At 64.5% G+C, this 19,367-nt stretch overlaps 2 protein-coding genes across 5 annotated transcripts in view; one reads left to right on the top strand and one right to left on the bottom strand.

Moving 5' to 3' along the window:
• Positions 1 to 5,570, top strand: part of Plxnd1 (plexin D1) — a 34,300-nt gene extending 28,730 nt beyond the window's left edge. The window contains 12 exon segments of the mRNA XM_048356299.1: positions 587 to 733; positions 1,475 to 1,631; positions 1,948 to 2,051; positions 2,150 to 2,213; positions 2,648 to 2,682; positions 2,883 to 2,946; positions 2,949 to 2,986; positions 3,162 to 3,325; positions 3,969 to 4,116; positions 4,332 to 4,472; positions 4,643 to 4,717; positions 4,799 to 5,570. Coding sequence (XP_048212256.1) covers positions 587 to 733; positions 1,475 to 1,631; positions 1,948 to 2,051; positions 2,150 to 2,213; positions 2,648 to 2,682; positions 2,883 to 2,946; positions 2,949 to 2,986; positions 3,162 to 3,325; positions 3,969 to 4,116; positions 4,332 to 4,472; positions 4,643 to 4,717; positions 4,799 to 4,915 — 1,254 coding nt within the window. The 3' untranslated portion in view covers positions 4,916 to 5,570.
• A 5,204-nt stretch (positions 5,571 to 10,774) lies between these two features.
• Ift122 (intraflagellar transport 122) overlaps positions 10,775 to 19,367 on the bottom strand; it is a 75,423-nt gene continuing 66,830 nt past the window's right edge. For all 4 annotated transcript variants that reach the window (XM_048356303.1, XM_048356300.1, XM_048356302.1 and 1 more), the window contains one exon: positions 10,775 to 10,787. The gene's annotated coding sequence lies outside the window, so the exon portion shown is untranslated. The remainder of the gene's footprint in view (positions 10,788 to 19,367) is intronic.

Raw genomic sequence — 19,367 nt, 5'->3', positions numbered from 1 at the left:
CCTGCGGGGTCCTCTGGCCTCCTACGGAGGAACAAGGCGGGGGGTCCCTGGGGGGCCCCATCTGTGGCCGGCCACCTCTTCCCATGCAAGTCCACTAGCCACAGGGGACTCAGCCACTGCCCCTGCGGCCACTTGCTGTGGCCTCCGCCAGGCTGTCCGCCCTGAGCCGGGCCCCATCCTCTAGAAAGCGGGACGCCAGTGCCTTCCCCTGCCAGATCTGGAAACTGGGTCAGGGACGAGGCTGGCAGGCCGCCCTCCTGTGCTTGCCAAATCTGCCCCGACGCCATTGCGTTTGGGGTCCTTCTCCGCCTCTCCTCCCAGCGGGCCTCAGGAGCGGACCAGAGGCTTCCTCGCCCAGCCATGGCCACTGGGAAGTGGTTCGGGGCTGTGGTTGGTGGAGCCCACGGGCCAGGGGTGGGGACGGGAGCGCAAGGCCTGCGTCGCCTGAGCTCCGGGTCGTTTGCGGCCCTGCTGTGTGTGTCTCCACCTCCCCTGGCCCTGGGAGACCCCAGCCCCGGGGAGCGCTCGCTGCCGGCAGGGGGCAGGCCCCTCCAGGCGGCCCGCACCTGACAGCGCGTCCTCACAGGAGACGGTGGGAGAGCCCTTCTTCCTGCTGCTGTGCGCCATCAAGCAGCAGGTGAACAAGGGCTCCATCGACGCCATCACGGGCAAGGCCCGCTACACGCTCAACGAGGAGTGGCTGCTGCGGGAGAACATCGAAGCCAAGCCCCGGGTGAGTGCGGGGCAGAGCCGGGCGGGGGGCGGGGCCAGGGGCCTTGGGGGTGTGGTCCGCGGGGGCGGGGCCGGGGGCCTTGGGTGGGGTCCGAGGGGGCGGGGCCAGTGGCCTTTGGGGGCGGGGCCAGGGCCTTGGGGGTGTGGTCCGCGGGGGCGGGGCCGGGGGCCTTGGGGTGGGGTCCGAGGGGGCGGGGCCAGTGGCCTTTGGGGGGTGGGGGCGGGGTCCGCGGGGCGGGGCCGGGGGCCTTGGGGCGAGGTCCGAGGGGCGGGGCCAGGGGCCTTGGGGCGGGGTCCGCGGGGCGGGGCCGGGGGCCTTGGGGTGGGGTCCGAGGGGGCGGGGCCAGTGGCCTTTGGGGGTGGGGGCGGGGTCCGAGGGGCGGGGCCGGGGGCCTTGGGGCGAGGTCCGAGGGGCGGGGCCAGGGGCCTTGGGGCGGGGTCCGCGGGGCGGGGCCGGGGGCCTTGGGGCGGGGTCCGCGGGGCGGGGCCGGGGGCCTTGGGGCGGGGTCCGCGGGGCGGGGCCGGGGGCCTTGGGGCGGGGTCCGAGGGGCCGGGCCAGGGTCCGAGGGGCGGGGCCGGGGGCCTCGGGGCATGGCCCTCAGGGGCGGGGCCCAGCCCCAGGCGGCCGGAGGGCGGTGCTGTCCAGCGGTCCCGGCCTGGGACCTGGCCCGAGCCCCAGCCCGAGCCCCAGCCCGGCGTGGCGGCGGCGCCCGCTGACTCCCGCCCGCCCTCTCTCCCGCAGAACCTGAACGTGTCCTTCCAGGGCTGTGGCATGGACTCCCTGAGCGTGCGGGCCATGGACACGGACACGCTGACGCAGGTGAAGGAGAAGATCCTGGAGGCCTTCTGCAAGAACGTGCCCTACTCCCAGTGGCCGCGGGCCGAGGACGTCGACCTCGGTGGGCAGGGCGGGCAGGGCGGGCCGCCGAGGGGGCCAGACGAGGCCCCGTAGGAAGGATTCCCGGGAGATAGGCTCCCCGGAGGAGGGCGGAGGCAGAAGGATGTGGGGAACGTTCCGGATGCTGTCTGTCCCGCACACTGTCGGCCCCCTGCAGCCTCCCACCAGGGCCCAGGCCTTCCTTTACCCCCAAGGCCAGTGGGTACCATGAACACCCCCCCTCTGCGCCCTCCCTCCCCCGTCTGCAGACCCCCTACAGGGAGGGGCTTCCCTGGGGAGCCCCCGTCCCGCCCTGACAGCCCGCCCTCTCCCCCTAGAGTGGTTCGCCTCCAGCACGCAGAGCTACATCCTGCGGGACCTGGACGACACCTCAGTAGTGGAGGATGGGCGCAAGAAGCTGAACACACTGGCCCACTACAAGGTGCAGCCGCTGCAGGCCCTCTCCCCCGCCCCCAGGCCTGGCCCCGCGGCCCCTCCCCAGCCCCTGACCCCGGCCGGCCTCTCCCTCCCTTCCATCAGATCCCAGAAGGAGCCTCGCTGGCCATGAGCCTCACAGACAAGAAGGATACCACACTGGGCAGAGGTAGTAGAGCCAGCGGGCTTGGGGACCCCCCCCCACGGGGGAGCCAAGGCCTCCTTTCTCCCCCTCATGTCCTGTGGGCAGCTGGAGGAGGGCGAGGCACGTTTCCCAGAAGGCTTGGCAGCTGCCGGGCAGGGGGGGGGCGGGGGCCGGGCCGCCGGGGGGACTCTGGGCCTCGGTGTCCCCTCCTGAGGTTGAGCAGGGTCTTGGCTGGCTCCCAGCAGCCCCTGTGGTCTCGGTTGGCAGGGCCCGTGGGGAGCAGGGGTGAGGACGGCACGCGGTCCCTGGCCCCGCTCGGGCCTCTCCTCTTCCTGTGTCTTCTGCTACTTTTCTGTGGCCGAGCCTTTGTTTCGGCCCCGCTCGTCCCGTTCTCTCCGCGGCTCTCTTCTTCCCCCTGTCTCCTCGCTTGTTTATTTATTGTGTTTCTCCTCTTGCAGTGAAAGACTTGGACACGGAGAAGTATTTCCATTTGGTGAGTGCCCAGCCCTGGCCCCTGGGGACCGGCCCCTCGCGGGGCGTGGCCTTGGCGCTCTGCCTGGGGAGGGCGGGAGGGCGCTCCCAGGCCCTGGGAAAGGCCGGCCCGGGAGCCGCAGCCTGGGTGCTGACAGCCCGGGCCCCCCCCCCCCGGGAGGCTGAGGAGGGCACCGCACCCACCCCCGTCTGGCCTCCCAGGTGCTGCCCACCGACGAACTGGCAGAGCCCAAAAAGTCCCACCGACAGAGCCACCGCAAGAAGGTGCTCCCGAGATCTACCTGACCCGCCTGCTGTCCACCAAGGTGTGCCCAGACTCTGCGCCCCCCCACCCCACGCGGGGGTCCCCCCGTCCCCAGGCTGGAGTTGGCACCTGCAGCCCACACTCTGGCCCCAGCCCACCCAGCTCTGGCCCTGTTTCCGGTGCTTTCGAACCCACGCGCACGGGGTTTCCCTCACAACGCGGGCCGCTTCCCACAGGGCACGCTGCAGAAGTTTCTGGATGACCTGTTCAAGGCCATCCTCAGCATCCGGGAAGACAAGCCCCCGCTGGCGGTGAAGTACTTCTTCGACTTCCTGGAGGAGCAGGCGGAGAGGAGGGGCATCTCGGACCCGGACACGCTGCACATCTGGAAGACCAACAGGTGGGGCGGGGGGGGGGCACGGGGCCACGCTCCACATGGCGTACCTCCCTCTCTCTGCCTCAGTTTCCCCTGCTGCCTCCTCTGGTGGACACTGGGGGGGGAGGGGAGCCGGGTTCGACCCTGCCCCGCCCGACTGCAGTCTGTGCCCAGTTCATGGCTCCACCTCAGCCACACACCTACACTCACAGGCGTGTGCACACACATGCACACACACATGCACACACACATGCACACACATGCACACACACATGCACACACGCAGGCCCCACACCACCTCTGAGCAGTCTCTGAGCAATTGCAGAACCTCCTCAGAGCTCTGGAGGCCCCTGTGCTCCAGGCTGTAGCATCGCTGGGGGGTGGCTCTGGCTGGGGACTGCACCCCACCTCCTCTGGCCCCCCAAGGACAGGGCCCAGGCCACCCGAGGTCTGCCTCTGTGCACGCAAGGCTGGAAGGAGGAGCCGGGGGCGGGCAGCGGCAGCGGGCAGCAGGGCGGGGGCTTCTAATGCTAACCAGACCCGGCTGGAGCCTCCGGGGAGGGGGGTGGGGGAGGGCTGGAGTGGGAGTCGCGTGGCCTTCGGCTCTCGCGCCCCGCCTCCCTCTGCCGGCTCACGGGGGGGCCTGTCGCTCACTCCCACCCCGCAGCCTCCCTCTCCGCTTCTGGGTGAATATCCTGAAGAACCCCCAGTTCGTCTTTGACATCGAGAAGACGGACCACATCGACGCCTGCCTCTCGGTCATCGCCCAGGCCTTCATCGACGCCTGCTCCATCTCCGACCTGCAGCTGGGCAAGGTGGGTGCTCCCCCAACCCCCGGCCAAGACCCGGCGCCGCCACAGGGGCAAACGCGACGGGCGCACAGCCCACGAGGCGCCCCTTCAAGGACGGCCCCCGCGGCCCCCGGGCGGCGGGGCGGGCGGGGGTGGGAAGGCCCCCCGCCCCCGGTGGGAGCACCCCGGCGCACTGAGGGCCACGTGGCGGTCGTCAGCCTCTCTCTCTCTCCGCGCAGGACTCGCCCACCAACAAGCTCCTGTACGCCAAGGAGATCCCCGAGTACCGCAAGATCGTGCAGCGCTACTACAAGCAGATCCAGGACATGGCGCCGCTCAGCGAGCAGGAGATGAACGCGCACCTGGCCGAGGAGTCCAGGGTGGGCCGCTCGGAGGGGTGGCGGGGAGGAGGGGGGAGGGGGCCTTGGCGCCCAGCGGGGGGGGGGTGGAGCACCCCCAGGGCTGTACCCCCCGGCTGCACCCCTGCGGGGGGCCCGTGGGTCGTGGGGTCCACAGCTCTCATCCCTGCCCCCTCCCCGCTTCCTCGTAGAAATACCAGAACGAGTTCAACACCAACGTGGCCATGACGGAGATTTACAAATACGCCAAGAGGTACCAGCCCCAGGTGAGCCGCCCCGCCCTGCAGTGTGCTGGGGGGGGGGGCTCTCCCGGGACAGCGCCCCGCTGACCCTCCGCCCCCCCTCAGGTCGTGGCGGCCCTGGAGGCCAACCCCACGGCCCGCAGGACGCAGCTGCAGCACAAGTTCGAGCAGGTGGTGGCCCTGATGGAGAACAACATCTACGAATGCTACAGCGAGGCCTGAGCGCGGCCGGCGGCGCTGCTGCTGCCCGAGAGCCCCGGGCCGGCCCGCGCCCCGGTTCCGGCCCTGCCCCTGGGCCGCGGGGCCGCCGATGGGGGGGGGGGGCTCAGGCGGGGAGGAGGAGCCGCCCGCCCCCACCGCTGCCCCGTGCCGGGCACAGGGCCCCCCTCCCGGCGGCCGGGGAGACGAGGCCACGGTCCAGACCCACTACCTCACCCAGCCCGGCGGGGGCGCCGCCCACCGGGGCCTGCCGCCCGCCGCTCCACGCAGGAGGGCTGTGTGTGGGCCCCGTGGCCGCGGGGGTGGTGCCCGCCGTCGGCAGGGGGGGCAGGAGGGGCGTGGGGCTGCCTGGTCCCCACGAGGGGCGGGAGGCTGGGCTGCACCGTGGCTGTAGCCAGGCTACTTGATCTTTCTGGAAGTGTTTCTAAAGATAGCACCATTTTTTTGTTTTTTTTTAAAAAAGCTTTTATATATTAAGAAAGAAGAAGCCATGCGCCAACTGTGAATCGCTGCCGCCCGCGCGGGGTTCCTGGGCGGCCGGGGCCCCGCGGCAACACTGGAAAGGCCAGCTCCACGGACGGCGGGCCTGGACGCCGGGCCCCGCGGAGCTGGGCGGGAGGGCTGGGACTCTCTGCAACCTTCTTTGTAATAAAAGCCTGCCGGGAAGAGCGCGTGTGGGCTCCGCCTTGGTCCTGCGACGGCCGGTGGGATGGGGAGCTGCTGCGTCACCCCGTTTCTAGCGGAGGGGAGGCCGGGAGGCCAGCCTCCCCGCGCCCCAGACGGTCCCGGGACTCGGGAGATCTGCCCGCTCTCCCCCGAAGGGCTGCCGTCCTCTGCCGAGCTGCGTGGGGTTCTGCGGCCACCCGCTGGAGGGGCCACAGCCGCCCCGCCTCGGCTCCCAGACCCTCTCCACCTCCAGGGGTGCCCGCTGCAGTACCGGGCCCTTCCCACGTGTGGGGCTAGACCGGACCCCGGAGCCTTGCGCAGACTAAGCGCACCCCAGGTGCATGCGTGTCCCGGGCTGCTTCCGCACGACAGCCCCCATCTCCGCGAGCCTGAGCCACGTCCCCAGCTCAGCTCGCACGGCCGGGGGAGGCAGCCTACGGACACCGTTTCGTGCTTCCCGTCCCGTGCTTCCTCCAAGCCGGTCTCCGGAGAGCCCCGCCCCCCCGTGGCGAGGAGGCCAAAGTTGACCACTTGGGGTGTCTGCAGACACCCACTCTCGACAACCCCACCCAGGGCCCTGCGCGCCCACGTCCAGCCCACCGCCACGGTGACCGCCCCCTGCTCTCGCTCCACGCCATCGACGAGACCTTGAACCAAAAGGCCAAGCGGAAAACCAAACCCCACAGATAGTTCTAGAAGAAGGAAGGCCACACTCCTTCTCTTCAAAAATAGCTTCGGTCTTATCGCTCAAGTGTTCTATTCTGAGCGCTGATTCTTATTAAGCAGATTTCCTAATTTCAGTTATCAGCAGATTTGCTGGGGTCTTTGAGGGGGAAGTGTGATTCCAGAACGGATTCACATTTCCCACAAACACAGGAAATACCAAAAAAAAAAATATTTCAAAAGGCATGAGAAAAATAAGAGCTGCCCTGTGCTCTCGCTTTCTCTTGGGTCGGCACGGCCACAAGCAGGCGCGCACGTGCGGGGGTGGGGGTGGGGGGAACAGTCGGGAGTGGGGTACACACAGCACTTCACACCCCACTTCTCCCTCACACGGCAATATGTCGATAACATCTTTTTGTCATTAAATATTCCACAGCCTGGCGCCGCCTGATTAGCATGCAGCTCCGTGTTGTCGTTTACAAGTCCGCCTGCACACGCAGCCGCAGCCTCGGGGCGAGGGGGACCCCGGAGGGGTGGACCGGGCAGATCTCCTGAAGCCAAGCTCCCAAAAGTCAGGGGAGGCGGCTGCGGCAGGCTGGGGGGGAGGGGCTTGACCAAGCGCCCACAAGGATGCCGGAACGTTCCTCCCCATCTGGGCAGGCTCGGCCAGTCCCCAGCGCCAGGAGGCGACGCCCGGGGAGCCGCCCCCGCCCCAGGCCGAGCCGCCCGCGGGAAGTGCCGGCCGCCACCTGCTCCCCACGCCCCTCGGGGAGGGCTGGCACCCCGGGGAGGCCAGTGCGGTGCCCAGCCAGCCCCCGTGGGGCTCCGGGCAGGCAGATCTGGTGCCGTGCTGGGCAGCCTCCGCTTCCCTCTGCGCCCCGGCCGCTCCCTCCACTTCCTGCCCATTCTTCCTCCTGCGTCCCGCAGCCTCCCGGCCTGTTTGGAGTCCCCTCCTCTGTAAACGCCCCGAGACCCCAACCACCACTGCCCTGCTCCACCTTGCTCCATCCCCCCTTCAAGGTCCCTCCAGAACCACCCTGTGCAGTCCCCTCCCCGCAGCCCTCCCCGCCCCCGGCCGTAGCTAGTGCCCCTTGCTGGCCACCCACGCCTGTCCCGTCCGTCCCCTGGACTCCCACTCCTCCGGCCGTCCCTTCAACAGAGGACGTGGCAGGTGGGCCTGGCCTTCCGGCGCCCTGCAGCCCCCTGGGGCTCCCGGCGGCTGCACGCCGGCCACAGGCCCGCCACCGCCACCGGGGGCTACGAGCAGCCGGCAGCCGGTGCATCCGGGTCTGCGGTCAGGACGGGGTTGGGGGGGAGGGTAAAGCGGCCCGCCCTCCCCACCAGGTGTCGGCTGAACCGCAGCTGCAGCTCCGGGGCCACACTGGCGTGGCTGGGGCTCAGCTACCGTGCACACGGGCTCACGGGCTCACGGGCACACGGGCTCACGGGCACACGGGCACACGGGCTCACGGGCACACGGGCTCCCCTACAGCACGTGGCTGAGTGCTGAGACAGCGTGTCGAAGGCCCAGAACAGAGCGGGTGCCAGCGGCTCATGCCTGCGGCCCTCGCTACCCGGGAGGCCAAGACCTGAGCAGGGCAGCTCCACGCAAGCCTCGACGGCACAGCCGGCGAGGCGCTGACCTCCCACTGAGCACAGGAAAGGCCGGAAGGGGCGCTGTGGCTCAAGCGGCAGAGCGCCAGCCTTGAGCAAAAAGAGCTCAGGGACAGCGCCCAGGTTCAAGCTCCAGGACTGGCAAATACACATGCGTGCACGTGCACACACACGCACGCACACACACATGCACGCACACCCCTGCCATAGTGAACCTTCGGGCCTCCCGGCTCCCGCAGAGCGAGCCACACCCCGCCCTCCAGCTCAGCCCTGCAGCGCCCCCCCCCCACCCGTGGCTTCCAGTCAGATGGCGGCATCCCGGGCTCCTGGGGCACCCCTGACGCCGGGCGAGCGTCCACACCGACGGCCCAGCCCCTGAGCCTCACCGTCTGCCCACCCCGACGTGCGTGTGAGAAAACAAAGGGTACTCTTTATTGATAAATAAGTTACAATTAAATAGAGCGGTGGCTCGTGGGGGGGGCGCCCTCCCCGCCGCGGCCAGCCCTAGCTCCTGGGCCCCGCCTTCCTGCTGGACGCCGTGCACGAGGAGGCGGGGGCGGGCGGCCCCGGCTTCCTGGGCCCCTCGGGGGCCTGTGTCTTCCTGGCCGTGAGCGGGGGCCGCGCCTTGGGCCTGCGCCCCTTGGGGGGCCCCTCGGCCTTGCTCTTGGTCCCCACCCCACCCCCGGGGGCCGCGGCCCCAGGAGATGCCTTGGCTGCCGTCGTCCTTTTGGTGGGAGAAGCGGTGCCGCTCTGGACCTGGGGGCGAGGAGGCAGGGCTGGCACGGGGGGGGGGGGGTCTCGGGACGGGGGCCCCTCCCTCCAAGCCCCTCTGCCAGGGGAGGGGCCCACACCCGAGGAGTGCCGGCTGCTGGTGTGGGCTGAAGCGCTGCCCGGCGGGGCGGGACCCAGGCCCGGCACCCACACCTACCTTGCCGGCCGGCGGCTTCCCGAGGCCGCCCTCCGCCCTGGGCTTCCGGGGGGCCCCCGCGGCTCCTGGAAGAGGCAGGGGTCAGCAGGGGGCAGAAGCTCGGGAGCCCCGGCCCTGCCTGGACGCCGGGCCCTCATTCCCACGGCCACGGGCCACGGGCACAGCAGGAGGCGGCCCGCCTCCTCCACGCGGGGCACCGCACCGCCCAGACGCCGCCACCACGGGCCCGCGGCCGGGAGCTCGAACACGGCAGCTACGAGGCATCTAGAGATAACCGCAGCCCTCCCCTCCCCCCGCCGCCCACAGACGTGCCCAGCCCCCCCTCCAGCCCCACCGCCCCCCACCACGAGTCCATCCCCCATGCCAGGCCAAGCGCTGGGAACCGCTTCCCCGCCCCAGCCCACCCCAGGGGCCCATTCACCCCCAAACCCCACTCACACACCTCGACTGCGCCCACTGCCTGTGACCTCCAGCTTTCCACTGAGCCCGTCCACGCTGGGAGGGGCCCCAACAGCCTTGTCTGATTTTGGGGGGGCCTTCCTGGCTTCCCCTCGTTTTGCTCCATTGACCCCCATGTGGTTGCCATTCTTGGGGGCCTTCTCCCTGGCCACCCCTGGTTTGAGGGGAGCTGTCCTGGCTGCTCCCCGCCTCTCTGCCGCCTTGGCCCCCTGGCCCACATTGTCAGGCCCCTGCTGTGTCTCCCGGGCTTTCTGGGGGGCCGTTGGGGCTGGGGTCTTCCTGCGCCGGCTCCTCTTCTTGCGCTTGGGGACCAGCTGAGGGAGGGACATGGGGAGGAAGGGAGGCGCTCAGCGTCCAGTGCTCCCACACCCCGGCTCCGAGGGGCGGGCCGGCTCCACACCCGTCTAAATGGACAGACGGGGCTGGGCGGGCCCAGGCACCAGTCTGCGGGGCTCCCCAGAGCACCTCAGGTTCTCAGCCCCCCTCCCTGTGCCCCAGTCCCAGGCCTCCCCCCCTCCCCGGCCCCTGCAGAGCTGAGGCGCTGCAAGGCTCGCCCTCCAGATTCCCATCTTTACAGGGGTATCCCAGAGAAGGGGTGCAGGAGACACAGGGGGTCCAGGCGAGCAGGGAGCTCCTTGTCCTTTGAGCTCCCATCTCCCCCAAGACCAGAAACCCCCTCCCGCGTTCCGCCTCTCCCCACTCATCATCATTCCAGCCCAGCTCCACTGAGCCAGGGGCCCGGGGGGGGGGGGGACGCCCCGCGTGGGCATCGTGTCCCACGGGCCAGCACGTGCTAGAGCAGCCCATCCCCGCCTTCCACAGCGGCCGCTGGGACTGGGCAGGGGCGGCATGCAGACCTAGCAGGCTTGACGCTGGGGTTCAGCTGTGTCCCCAGTCTGCACCTGTAGCCCGGCCAGGCTCTGAGCCCCGTTCCCGGGAGGGGGCAGGGAAAGCGTGGCGGGAGGGAGGGGCAGCTCATGGCCAGGGTGGGCCCTGGAGGGGGGGGGTAGATGGCTGTGCTGAGGGTGTCCAGGAGTCAAACAGCAAACACAGTCCTGGCCTGGACAATACAACAGCGACACAAGGACAGACACCAACAGAGCCACCAGGGCAGGGACTGTCCTTCCAGAGAACGTGCTGGACCCCGTGAGGCAGCCAGGCCGGGCAGAAGCCCATGCCCAGGCCAGGAGCCAAGCAAGCGGCTCCTCACGTCCAGATCTTGGGCCCAAGTCCCCCCCCTCCATGTCCCCATCCCCACCCCCCATGTCCCCCAAGTCCTTGCCCCCCCTCCCTGCTCACTTTAAAGCTGCCAGTGGCCCCCTTGGCCTTGGAGTTGGCCGGCCTGGCGAGGAGGCCGCGGCGCATGCCCGTGTCCAGGGCCTGCTTCAGCAGGTACTTGAAGCGGGTGGCGTCCACCGTTGGGTACTTGTGCAGGATGTAGACCTTGATGGCCACCACGGACGTGCCCCGCTGCTGCTCCCTGGCCTGCAGCGCCTCCAGCACCATGCGCAGCATCGGGGGGTTGCGGCGAGCCAAGGGGAGCCCCTCGGGGTTCAGGCCTGCAGGAAAGACCACAGGACGTCAGCAAGCGCCCGCCCGTGGGTGCCGAGGCCAGCGAGCCCGCCACCGGCCACACCCCTGGTGGGGCTCGCCGAGTCTTTGGTTTTTCTGTTGGTCGTGGGGCTTGAACTCGGGGCCTGGGCGCCGTCCCTGAGCTCTTCAGCTCGACGCTAGCGCTCCGCCACTTGAGCCGCAGCGCCACTTCCGGTTTTCTGGTGGTTCGCTGGAGATAAGAGCTGCATGGACTTTCCTGCCCGGGCTGGCTTTGAACCGCGACCCTCAGATCTCAGCCTCCTGAGTAGCCGGGATGACAGGCGTGCGCCGCCAGTGCCCGGCTCACCGAGTCTTTTTGAAGAAAGCAAATCTAGATGGGGCCGCCTGCCACATCCAACCCCATGAGCAAGAACAAGGACTCGGAGAGCACTGTGACACCAACTAGAGCCCGCGCGCTCGCTCTCCAGGGAACACGGCCACACGGTGGGTTAAAGACACTCGGGAGACCCTCCGTCATGCAGTGAGGTCCCCACTAGGACTCAAGGCAGGATTCAAACAACTAGGAAAAAGGAGGATCCAGATAAATGTGGAAGTCCAGAGCAAACACGGAATGCTACGAGTACGGCATTGTCCAGGTGTGCTAATGGCATCGAGCTGGGTTTGGGGTTTTTGTTTGATTGGTTTCTTTTGCATGCTGGGAACAGAACACAGGGCCTTATGCACCTGAGCCAAGAGCTGCCGCTCCGCACTCTAATCACTTTTCTGGAGGTCCTTTTCTGCTGAAAATCAATATTAGACTATTTTGCAGATGCTAAGTCTGGCATTTGCTTTGCAGAAGCCCTGCAGATAAAGTAAGGAAGGCCAGGAGCTGACTGCTGTAGAAACTGGAGGGCAGGTATTGGGGGGGGGGGGGCTCACATTACATCGTGGCCTGCTTCTGTGTCTGTTATCACAGCAAAAACTTAAAGAATCAAACTTCCTCTCTCTCTCTCTCTCTCTATATATATATATGCATATATATATATATGCCCAGAGAAATAAAAACATAAGCACACAAAAATCTGTGCTGTCAACTGGTGGCTCACACCTGTCATCCTAGCTACTCAGGAGTCTGAGATCTGAGGATCACACTTCAAAGCCATCCTGGGTAGAAAAGTCCCTGGTCACTCATCTCCAATTAACCACTCAAAAACCAGAAGTAGCACAAAGAGGCTCAGGGATAGCACCCAGGCCCCGAGTTCAAGCCCCACAACCGACAAAAGAAAAATCTGTACTATTTATAGAGCATGCTTTTGCATACAATGTTCCCTCTCTAGCACAATAAAAACCCCTGCACATGAACACTAACAGCCTCAAAGCAGAAACCACCTAAACAGCCACGGCCAAGGGCAGACAAGTAGACACATAAAATGTGACACACACGTACAATGGAATATTACTCAGACATCAAAAGGAATGCCCAGCACGGGTGGCTCATGCTTATAATCCTAGTTGAGGATTGCAATTTGAAGCCAGCCTGGGCAGGAAAGTCTGTGAGCCTCTTATCTCCAATTAACTACCCAGAAAAAGCCTGAACTAGCACTGTGGTACAGCACTAGCCTTGAGCACAAAGAAGCTCAGGGGCAGTGCCTAGGCCCTGAGTTCAAGTCCTAGGACCAGTCAAAAAAAAGCAATGAGGTACTGACACATGCCTTCAGGACAGGAAGGGACCCTCACAACATGACAAGCGAGGGAGCCAGTCAGGAAGCCAGGTGTTGGGTGACTCCATCTATGGGAAGTGTCCACAAGCGGCGAATCCACAGAGGCGAGGAGTAGATCAAGACTTCCAGGGGTGGGGTGATAGGACCAGGGAAGGAGGACATACAGAGAGCGACTCAGTACAGTACCCCCCCCCCCACGGAGCTAATCTCCATCCTCCAGGGCTTGTGAAAAACCTTCCCAGTGCAGATTGTACAGACACAGTATGTGCGTGTCAGTCACTTGCACGCCGTATGTGGGTAAACTGCACTGTATGCCACTTGTCTCTCAACCGGCAGCTACTTCAAGATGCAAATGGGAACTGGATCAAGCAGGGAGAAGCTATCTGTCACAGGTGTGGAGCTTAAACAGGGATGACTGCAAATGCCCATAAACTTAAAAGGCTCAAAAAAAGAAAAAGGAAGGAACCAATTTGGCTACAATATGTCTCAAAGAATTTCGGCTTTTCTTTTGTTTTGGGTGGTGCTAGGTATTGAACTCGGAGCCCCAAGCTGGCTAGGCAGGGGCCTGAGCTGTGCCTTCAGGCCACTTTTTGGATTTTTGAGACAAGGTTTCCCTCCACACTCAAACTCCTGATCTTTCTGCTTCAGGCTCCTAAGTGCCATCACACCCAGAAAAAACAAACAGCCCAGTGGGGCACCCACGTCTCACGTGGCCTTGCTCCTCAGGACGCCGAAACCTGAGGAACGGTTTGGAGCCAGCTCAGGCAGGTCTCCTCTCCAATCAAGCACCACAAGAGCTAAGTGGAGCTGAGACTCAACCAGGAGGCTCCCTGCCTAATGTCAGGAGTAGTTCCCCCTCCTCCCCTAACCCACACCACCAAGAGCCACCGCAGAGTGTCCCCACAACTCCTGCCCACGAACCCACGTCCGTCTCCCCAGGAACAGTGCCCTGCCCCATCTGCCCACCCAGGCAGACACCAGGCCATCTCTGCCCTGCCACCCCATCCATGCCCAGCCAGCTGGGCCTCTCCTCCCCACCCCCACGCCACCCCCTGACTCGGACCCCCAGTGGCTCCTCATTGCCTCTGGGGGAGTGGAGCCACCTGACCGTGGCCGGCCCCTCCCCCACGACGCCAATTCAACCTGGGGGGGGAGGGGCTCCCGGCTCCTGCAATGCCCCACCTGCAAACCTTGTTCCTCTAGCCCAGAGGCCTTCTTCCCGGGCACTCATCCTTCAAGGCCCTGGAAGCGGCTGCTTTGGATCCTCCCGGCTTCCCATCCCCCGCCGGCACCTGGGCCGCCACTCCCCACCCCCCCTGGCCTCGGCAGACCCCAGACTGTGCACAGACCACCCCGGCCTGGCAGCTCCTGCCGGGCAGCCCTCCCAGCCCTCCCGGTGCAACCACGCTTCTCTGCGTGCCCCGCCCCCACCCCCCCGGCTGCCGCCCTGACTGAGCAGGCCTGCCGTCAGACGGGCGTCTGATAGAGGCACCTGCTCCTGGGAGACCCGGGTCTCCCGAGGGCACGAGCTGGGCCTGCTGCGGGCCTCGGGGACCCTCACGGGCAGACCGGGCCTGAGACACTGGCCCTGCACCCGAGGCCCCCGCTGCCTCTCCGATGCCCCGCGGCTGCGCCCGGGCCCTGCCAGGCGGGCGTGAGCTCCGGCCCGGAGGCGCCCGCCCGCCCGCCCCGCGCCGCGAGGGCCCAGCCCGGCCCAGCCGGACCCGGGCGACGGCACGAAGCTCTCCCACCACACGGCAGTTAGACAGGCCAGGCCGGGGCCCGGAGGTGGCGTGAGGGCCCTGGCCACCGCGACCGCCAGGAGGAGGGAGGCCGCTGGCCCACCTCACCTGGGTGCGCCGGCCCCGAGGGCTCTGAGGACTCGGCGGTGTCGGTGGAGGAGGTGAGGCTGGAGACGCTTCCGGGAGCCATGGTCAGGGCGGCTGCAGGCCCTCGTCCTCCACGCGTGAGGCTTTGGCGCGCAAGCTCCCCTGATAACACCTTCCGCGGCGGCCCACCGTCCAATCGGTGCCCGCGGCCCCAGAGCTGCGGCTGCCGATTGGGCCCGGCGGGAGGCGCTCCAGGCCCCGCCCACCACTCGAGGCCCCGCCCTCAGCGCCAGGCCACGCCCCCCACCCGAGGCCACGCCGTCCACCCAGGCCACGCTGTCCATCTGAGGCCCCGCCCTCCGCCCGAGGCCATGCCCTCCGCGCCAGGCCACGCCCCCACCCAGGCCACGTCGTCCGCCCGAGGCCCCGCCCTCCGCCTGAAGCCCCGCCCTCCACCCGAGGCCACGCCCTCCGCGCCAGGCCCTCGATTGCTGCGCGCGGCTGTGGGCACCTATACTATCGTGGTGGCCACCGAGGCCCCCCACACCCAAGTGGGCATCGCGCTGCCCAGCCCCTGCTCCTTGGCTACTGCTGGCCTCCGCTTCTCATAGAGCAGTCGGTGGGGGCCGGCCAACGGGACCTTCCTGGAGCAAAGGCAGTGACCTGTGACGTTTTCCAAGAGAAACTCACTCAGGTGAACCAGCCATTTAGAAATGAAACCTCTCAGCAGTAGTCCTCACAAGTGAGGAGACAGTGTCCACGGGGAAAGTGGAATGGGGTAGACTGGTCACCAGAAAGGGGACCGGGAGAGATTTAGCCATCGTTTAAAAGGCATTCCACAAAACTGACATTGTGACACCGTTCTCTCGTGGGGTTTAGGAGCACTGGAATGTTGGCAAGGGTGCGGGAGCCCTGTCCTGCCCTGCCCTGCCAGGGGTGCCCGCCCGCGATGCCCACCCGGGGCCCACCGGCTCAGCCACCTGCCTCCCTCCTGGAGCTGCTGATGCATATTTGGGACAGGACAGCTGTCCCACAGCTTCCACAGGAATCGGGTAGACTCTGGTTACACTGTTCCCTAGCCGTAAAATACGCCTCGGTCGTTTTCAAAGGACGTGGTGGGCAGGCCTGCAGGTGAAAGCCTTGTCATCCCAGCTCACCCAGGCAGGAAGGTTTCAAGTTTCAAGCCAGCTTGGGATACATAGCCAGACCCTGTCTTTAAAAAAAAAAAAAAAAAAAAAAGCAACAAGCAAATAAAATGACCAGGCAGATTCAAACAAAGCCAAAGCTGTGTCTCACACCTGGCAGAATGACAAGCATTTGAGGTACCTATCAATACTGACAAGGATGTGTAGAAATGGATGGCAACTTGGCGGCCACTTTTGGATGCAATTCAGCCATGTCAAGTTTAACTAAAGGTAGACTCCATCTGAGTGCTCACCACCTCACGTCTGGGGAGAAACCAAGAGGAATTTACGCTGGTGCGCAAGGACACGTCCTGTAATCCTAATTGGGATTCAGAGCAACCTAAATGCCCATTAAATAGAGAGGATAAGTCAGCTGTGGCTTATTTTACAGTGGAACAGTCTAGAGCTGTGAACATAAATGAGGCTGGCCATAACTTAGATTATACTCCCATTTCTGAAAATACAGACAAAACTCGCGTATACACGCTGTGGCTACGGGAACGCGTGCTGCCCGGCTCTGCGGAACACGCCCTCTGCCCTTCCCCCGCACGTGTTGAACCGACAGGAACAGAGTCCGCCGTCCTCAGCTCGGCCCACATCCACGCCCCTCTGCGGCGGGGCTTTGCAGCTCAGACCCGATCCTTAGGTCTGAGCTGACCTTGTCCTCACTTTGGCCAACGGAATTGTGGTAGAAGGGATGGGAGGCTGGTCCCGTTGCCCTCCATGGTCTGCTGGGTACCGAGAGGCCCATGGCCCAGTCACCCCCATCATCGCCCAGCCAACATCCAGCTCACCAGCCAGTCCCTAGCCATCCCCCACCCCCCACCCTGATCACAGATGCTTGAATGGACCCTGCAGAGCTCGGCAGAACCGCTGGCTGCCAGTCCCCAAAGTTTTTTTTTTTTTTTGGCCAGTCCTGGGCCTTGGACTCAGGGCCTGAGCACTGTCCCTGGCTTCTTCCCACTCAAGGCTAGCACTCTGCCACTTGAGCCACAGCGCCGCTTCTGGCCGTTTTTTCTGTATATGTGGTGCTGGGGAATCGAACCTAGGGCCTCGTGTATCCGAGGCAGGCACTCTTGCCACTAGGCTATATCCCCAGCCCAGTCCCCAAAGTTTTGATCAGCATGTAATGTGTTGCTGTCAGCTGTGAGTTCTGGGACTGTTTGTCATGCAGAACAAGCTAGCCAATGCACTGAGCCTCGAATGCCTCTTTTTTTTAACCCCACTTACTTTCTCTGGAATATTCTCCACTCACTCTCTGGCCTTGGTGCCGACACTTTCAGAGGAGCCTTCCTTGGCCCCGCGAAGGCTGCTGTGTCACCAAGTTTCCCCGGAGGCCCCCAGCAAGGCATGACAGCTCTGCCTTTCCTGGCCCTAGCCTTGAGGTCCAGATGAGGGGCTGGGTTTGTGGCACCCAGCACGACACCTGTATGCAGTAGGTGCTCAGTTGTCATGGCTGTGCAGCTATGGGAGTCCTGGGGCCAGAGCCCAGCCCAGCAGCACGGACGGGGCCCGCTCAGCCGCGCGCGGGAAGCCGGGAGGCAAAGAGGCGAGCGGGAGCCGGCGGCGCCCACTGGGCCGCAGCTCTGATCACATCTGTGGGCGTTTCCAAGAACTGAGAACTACAGAACGCTCCGAGATGAAAACATTCCCACGAACGCTCCGGGCTGTGCCAGGATCCAGTTTTGCATTCAGAGCAGGGGGAGGTGGTTGGGGGGGGGGAGGGAATCTAAAATGCACTGTGTGATCTAAAAATTCCTCTCAGGGTTTGCCATTTTGCAGGGAAGCGCACGCCACGCGTCTCCGCCGGCTTCCCAGAGCGAAGGCCACCGGTGGCCTCCCCCCCCGACTCCTTCACCCAGGCGTCCGCAGAGCCCAACTTCCGCTGGCAACTTTCCGCTGCCCGGGAGCACTGGCTGGTCCTCCCCCTGCCGGTGTCCTCCCAGCTCTGAAGATCACCTGGAGAGGCCTGCTCCGTGTCAGCGGCTCCCGTACCATCAGGGTATTTCTGGCCTTAGGTTAATAAATATATCGAGGGCAGGGAGCAAATACTAATAGCTCAACGTCCGTGTAATTTTTCCAGTGCGTGTCTGCGTGTCTGGCTGTTAAACGCAGGGCACTGTCCCTGAGCACTCTACCCCTTGAGCCACAGCTCCACTTCCGGTGTTTTGGTGGTTAATGGAAGAGAAGAGTCTCACAGAGCCGGACACTGGTGACTCAGGGCCTATAATTCCAGCTACTCAAGAGGTTGAGATCTGAGGATCACGGTTTAAGGCCAGACTGGGCAGGAAAAGGCCACGAGGCTCTTATCTCCAGTTAACCACCAGAGAAGTGAAAGTAGAGCTGTTGCTTAAGGTGGCAGAGTGCTAGTCTTGAGCAAAAGAGCTCAGGGACAGCACTCACGCCCCGAGTTCAAGCTCCCACAACTGACAAATTAAGAGTCTCGAATTTTCTGCCCAGGCTGGCTATGAATCTCGATCCTCAGTTCTCAGGAGTTCTGAGGAGCTAGGATTACACTTGTGAGCCACTGCCACCTGGTTCGGAGGCCTGCGGGGACGTAGGAAGCTTCTTCCTCGTGCCAGGGTAGGACGGAGGCCTGGCTAGCCACACTTCATGCTTGGATCCCATCCATCCATGTATTCAACCCCGTGGCTGCTGGTGGTTCTGTCCCTGCTGCCTCCTGCCTTCCTTCTTCTGGTAACAGCTCCCCTTGCTTCTTTTGGGAACCTACACTTCTTTTGGGAACCTACATCTCTCCATCTCCGCACACTTGGTGAGCAGCGGTAGGGAATGCCTGGTCCAGCCTTGCCAAGGCAACTACAGGTAAGACTTGAAATTCAATAAATCTGGGAGCATTTTCCTTTTCTTTTTAGGAGCTTTATTCATAGCAACAACATACAACAAATGGCCCTTGGCAAAAACAGTTCCTCACTCCTTTAGTTGGGAGGTAGAGGTGGTGAGATGTGACCTAGCTAGGCCAATCAGAAGATGCGTTCTCATCTCTGATGTTGTGATTGGCTTAGGAATGATCAGGTGACCCAAGCCTGGCCAATCAGGGGATGAGCTTCCATTTCAGGCATAATGATTGGCTTAGAGATGAATAGGTGACCTAGGTCTGGCCAATAAGAACCCTACCTGTAAAGACTTGATTATTGAAGCAATAAATATGTCGTACACAAACGCCTGAGCCCTACCTTTAACCATACTAAGAGAAAGGGAAGCCCAGCCCCTCTGCACTGTACAGCTAGCTGAGCCCTTAGCTTCTGGGACTATTTCTGCTGCCTATGAATGAAGCCAATAAAGGGGATTAAAAAAAAACTGTAGCCCCGAGGAGAGGAGTCAGAGCCAATCAATCATCTGAGCCCTTGCATCCGGCTGTGCCTAACGCTCTGGGCTTCTCTGAGCCGATCATGTCTCCCTTTTGTTTCAGCTCATTTGAGTTAGATTTCTCACCTGGGAAGACAGCAGAGGTGGAGATCCCTAAGGTCACCCACCCCAGCCCACCCTTGACACCCGCTCCCTGTCCCCGAAGCTGCGACTGCGTCCCGCTGTCCTCGGTGCCCAGACCCCGTGTCTCGCCGTCTGCAGCGGGTTAGGAAGTGGGCCGGCCCATTCAGCCCACAACCTCAATCTAGCTTCCTGAAGGTCAGCCCTGAGCTTCCGGAAGGGCGGTGGTCCGCTCCCTTTCGCTGATAAGGAAGCTTAGAGAGGTTACAAAACTTGCTGGTGGTTCCCCTTTGATGTCCCAGTTGAGTTTTCCCCACCCCCAGGACTGTATCCTCCCCCCCCCCCATCTCCCCCACCACGGGGCTCTGGGCTACTTGTGGCTGCCCGTTAGCACACCCAGCCACCTCTGGC

This window comes from Perognathus longimembris, chromosome 10 (genome assembly GCF_023159225.1).
Source record: "Perognathus longimembris pacificus isolate PPM17 chromosome 10, ASM2315922v1, whole genome shotgun sequence".
Lineage (NCBI taxonomy): Eukaryota > Metazoa > Chordata > Mammalia > Rodentia > Heteromyidae > Perognathus > Perognathus longimembris.
Note: the sequence above shows the minus strand (reverse complement) of the source record. Positions and strands in the feature narration are given on the sequence as shown.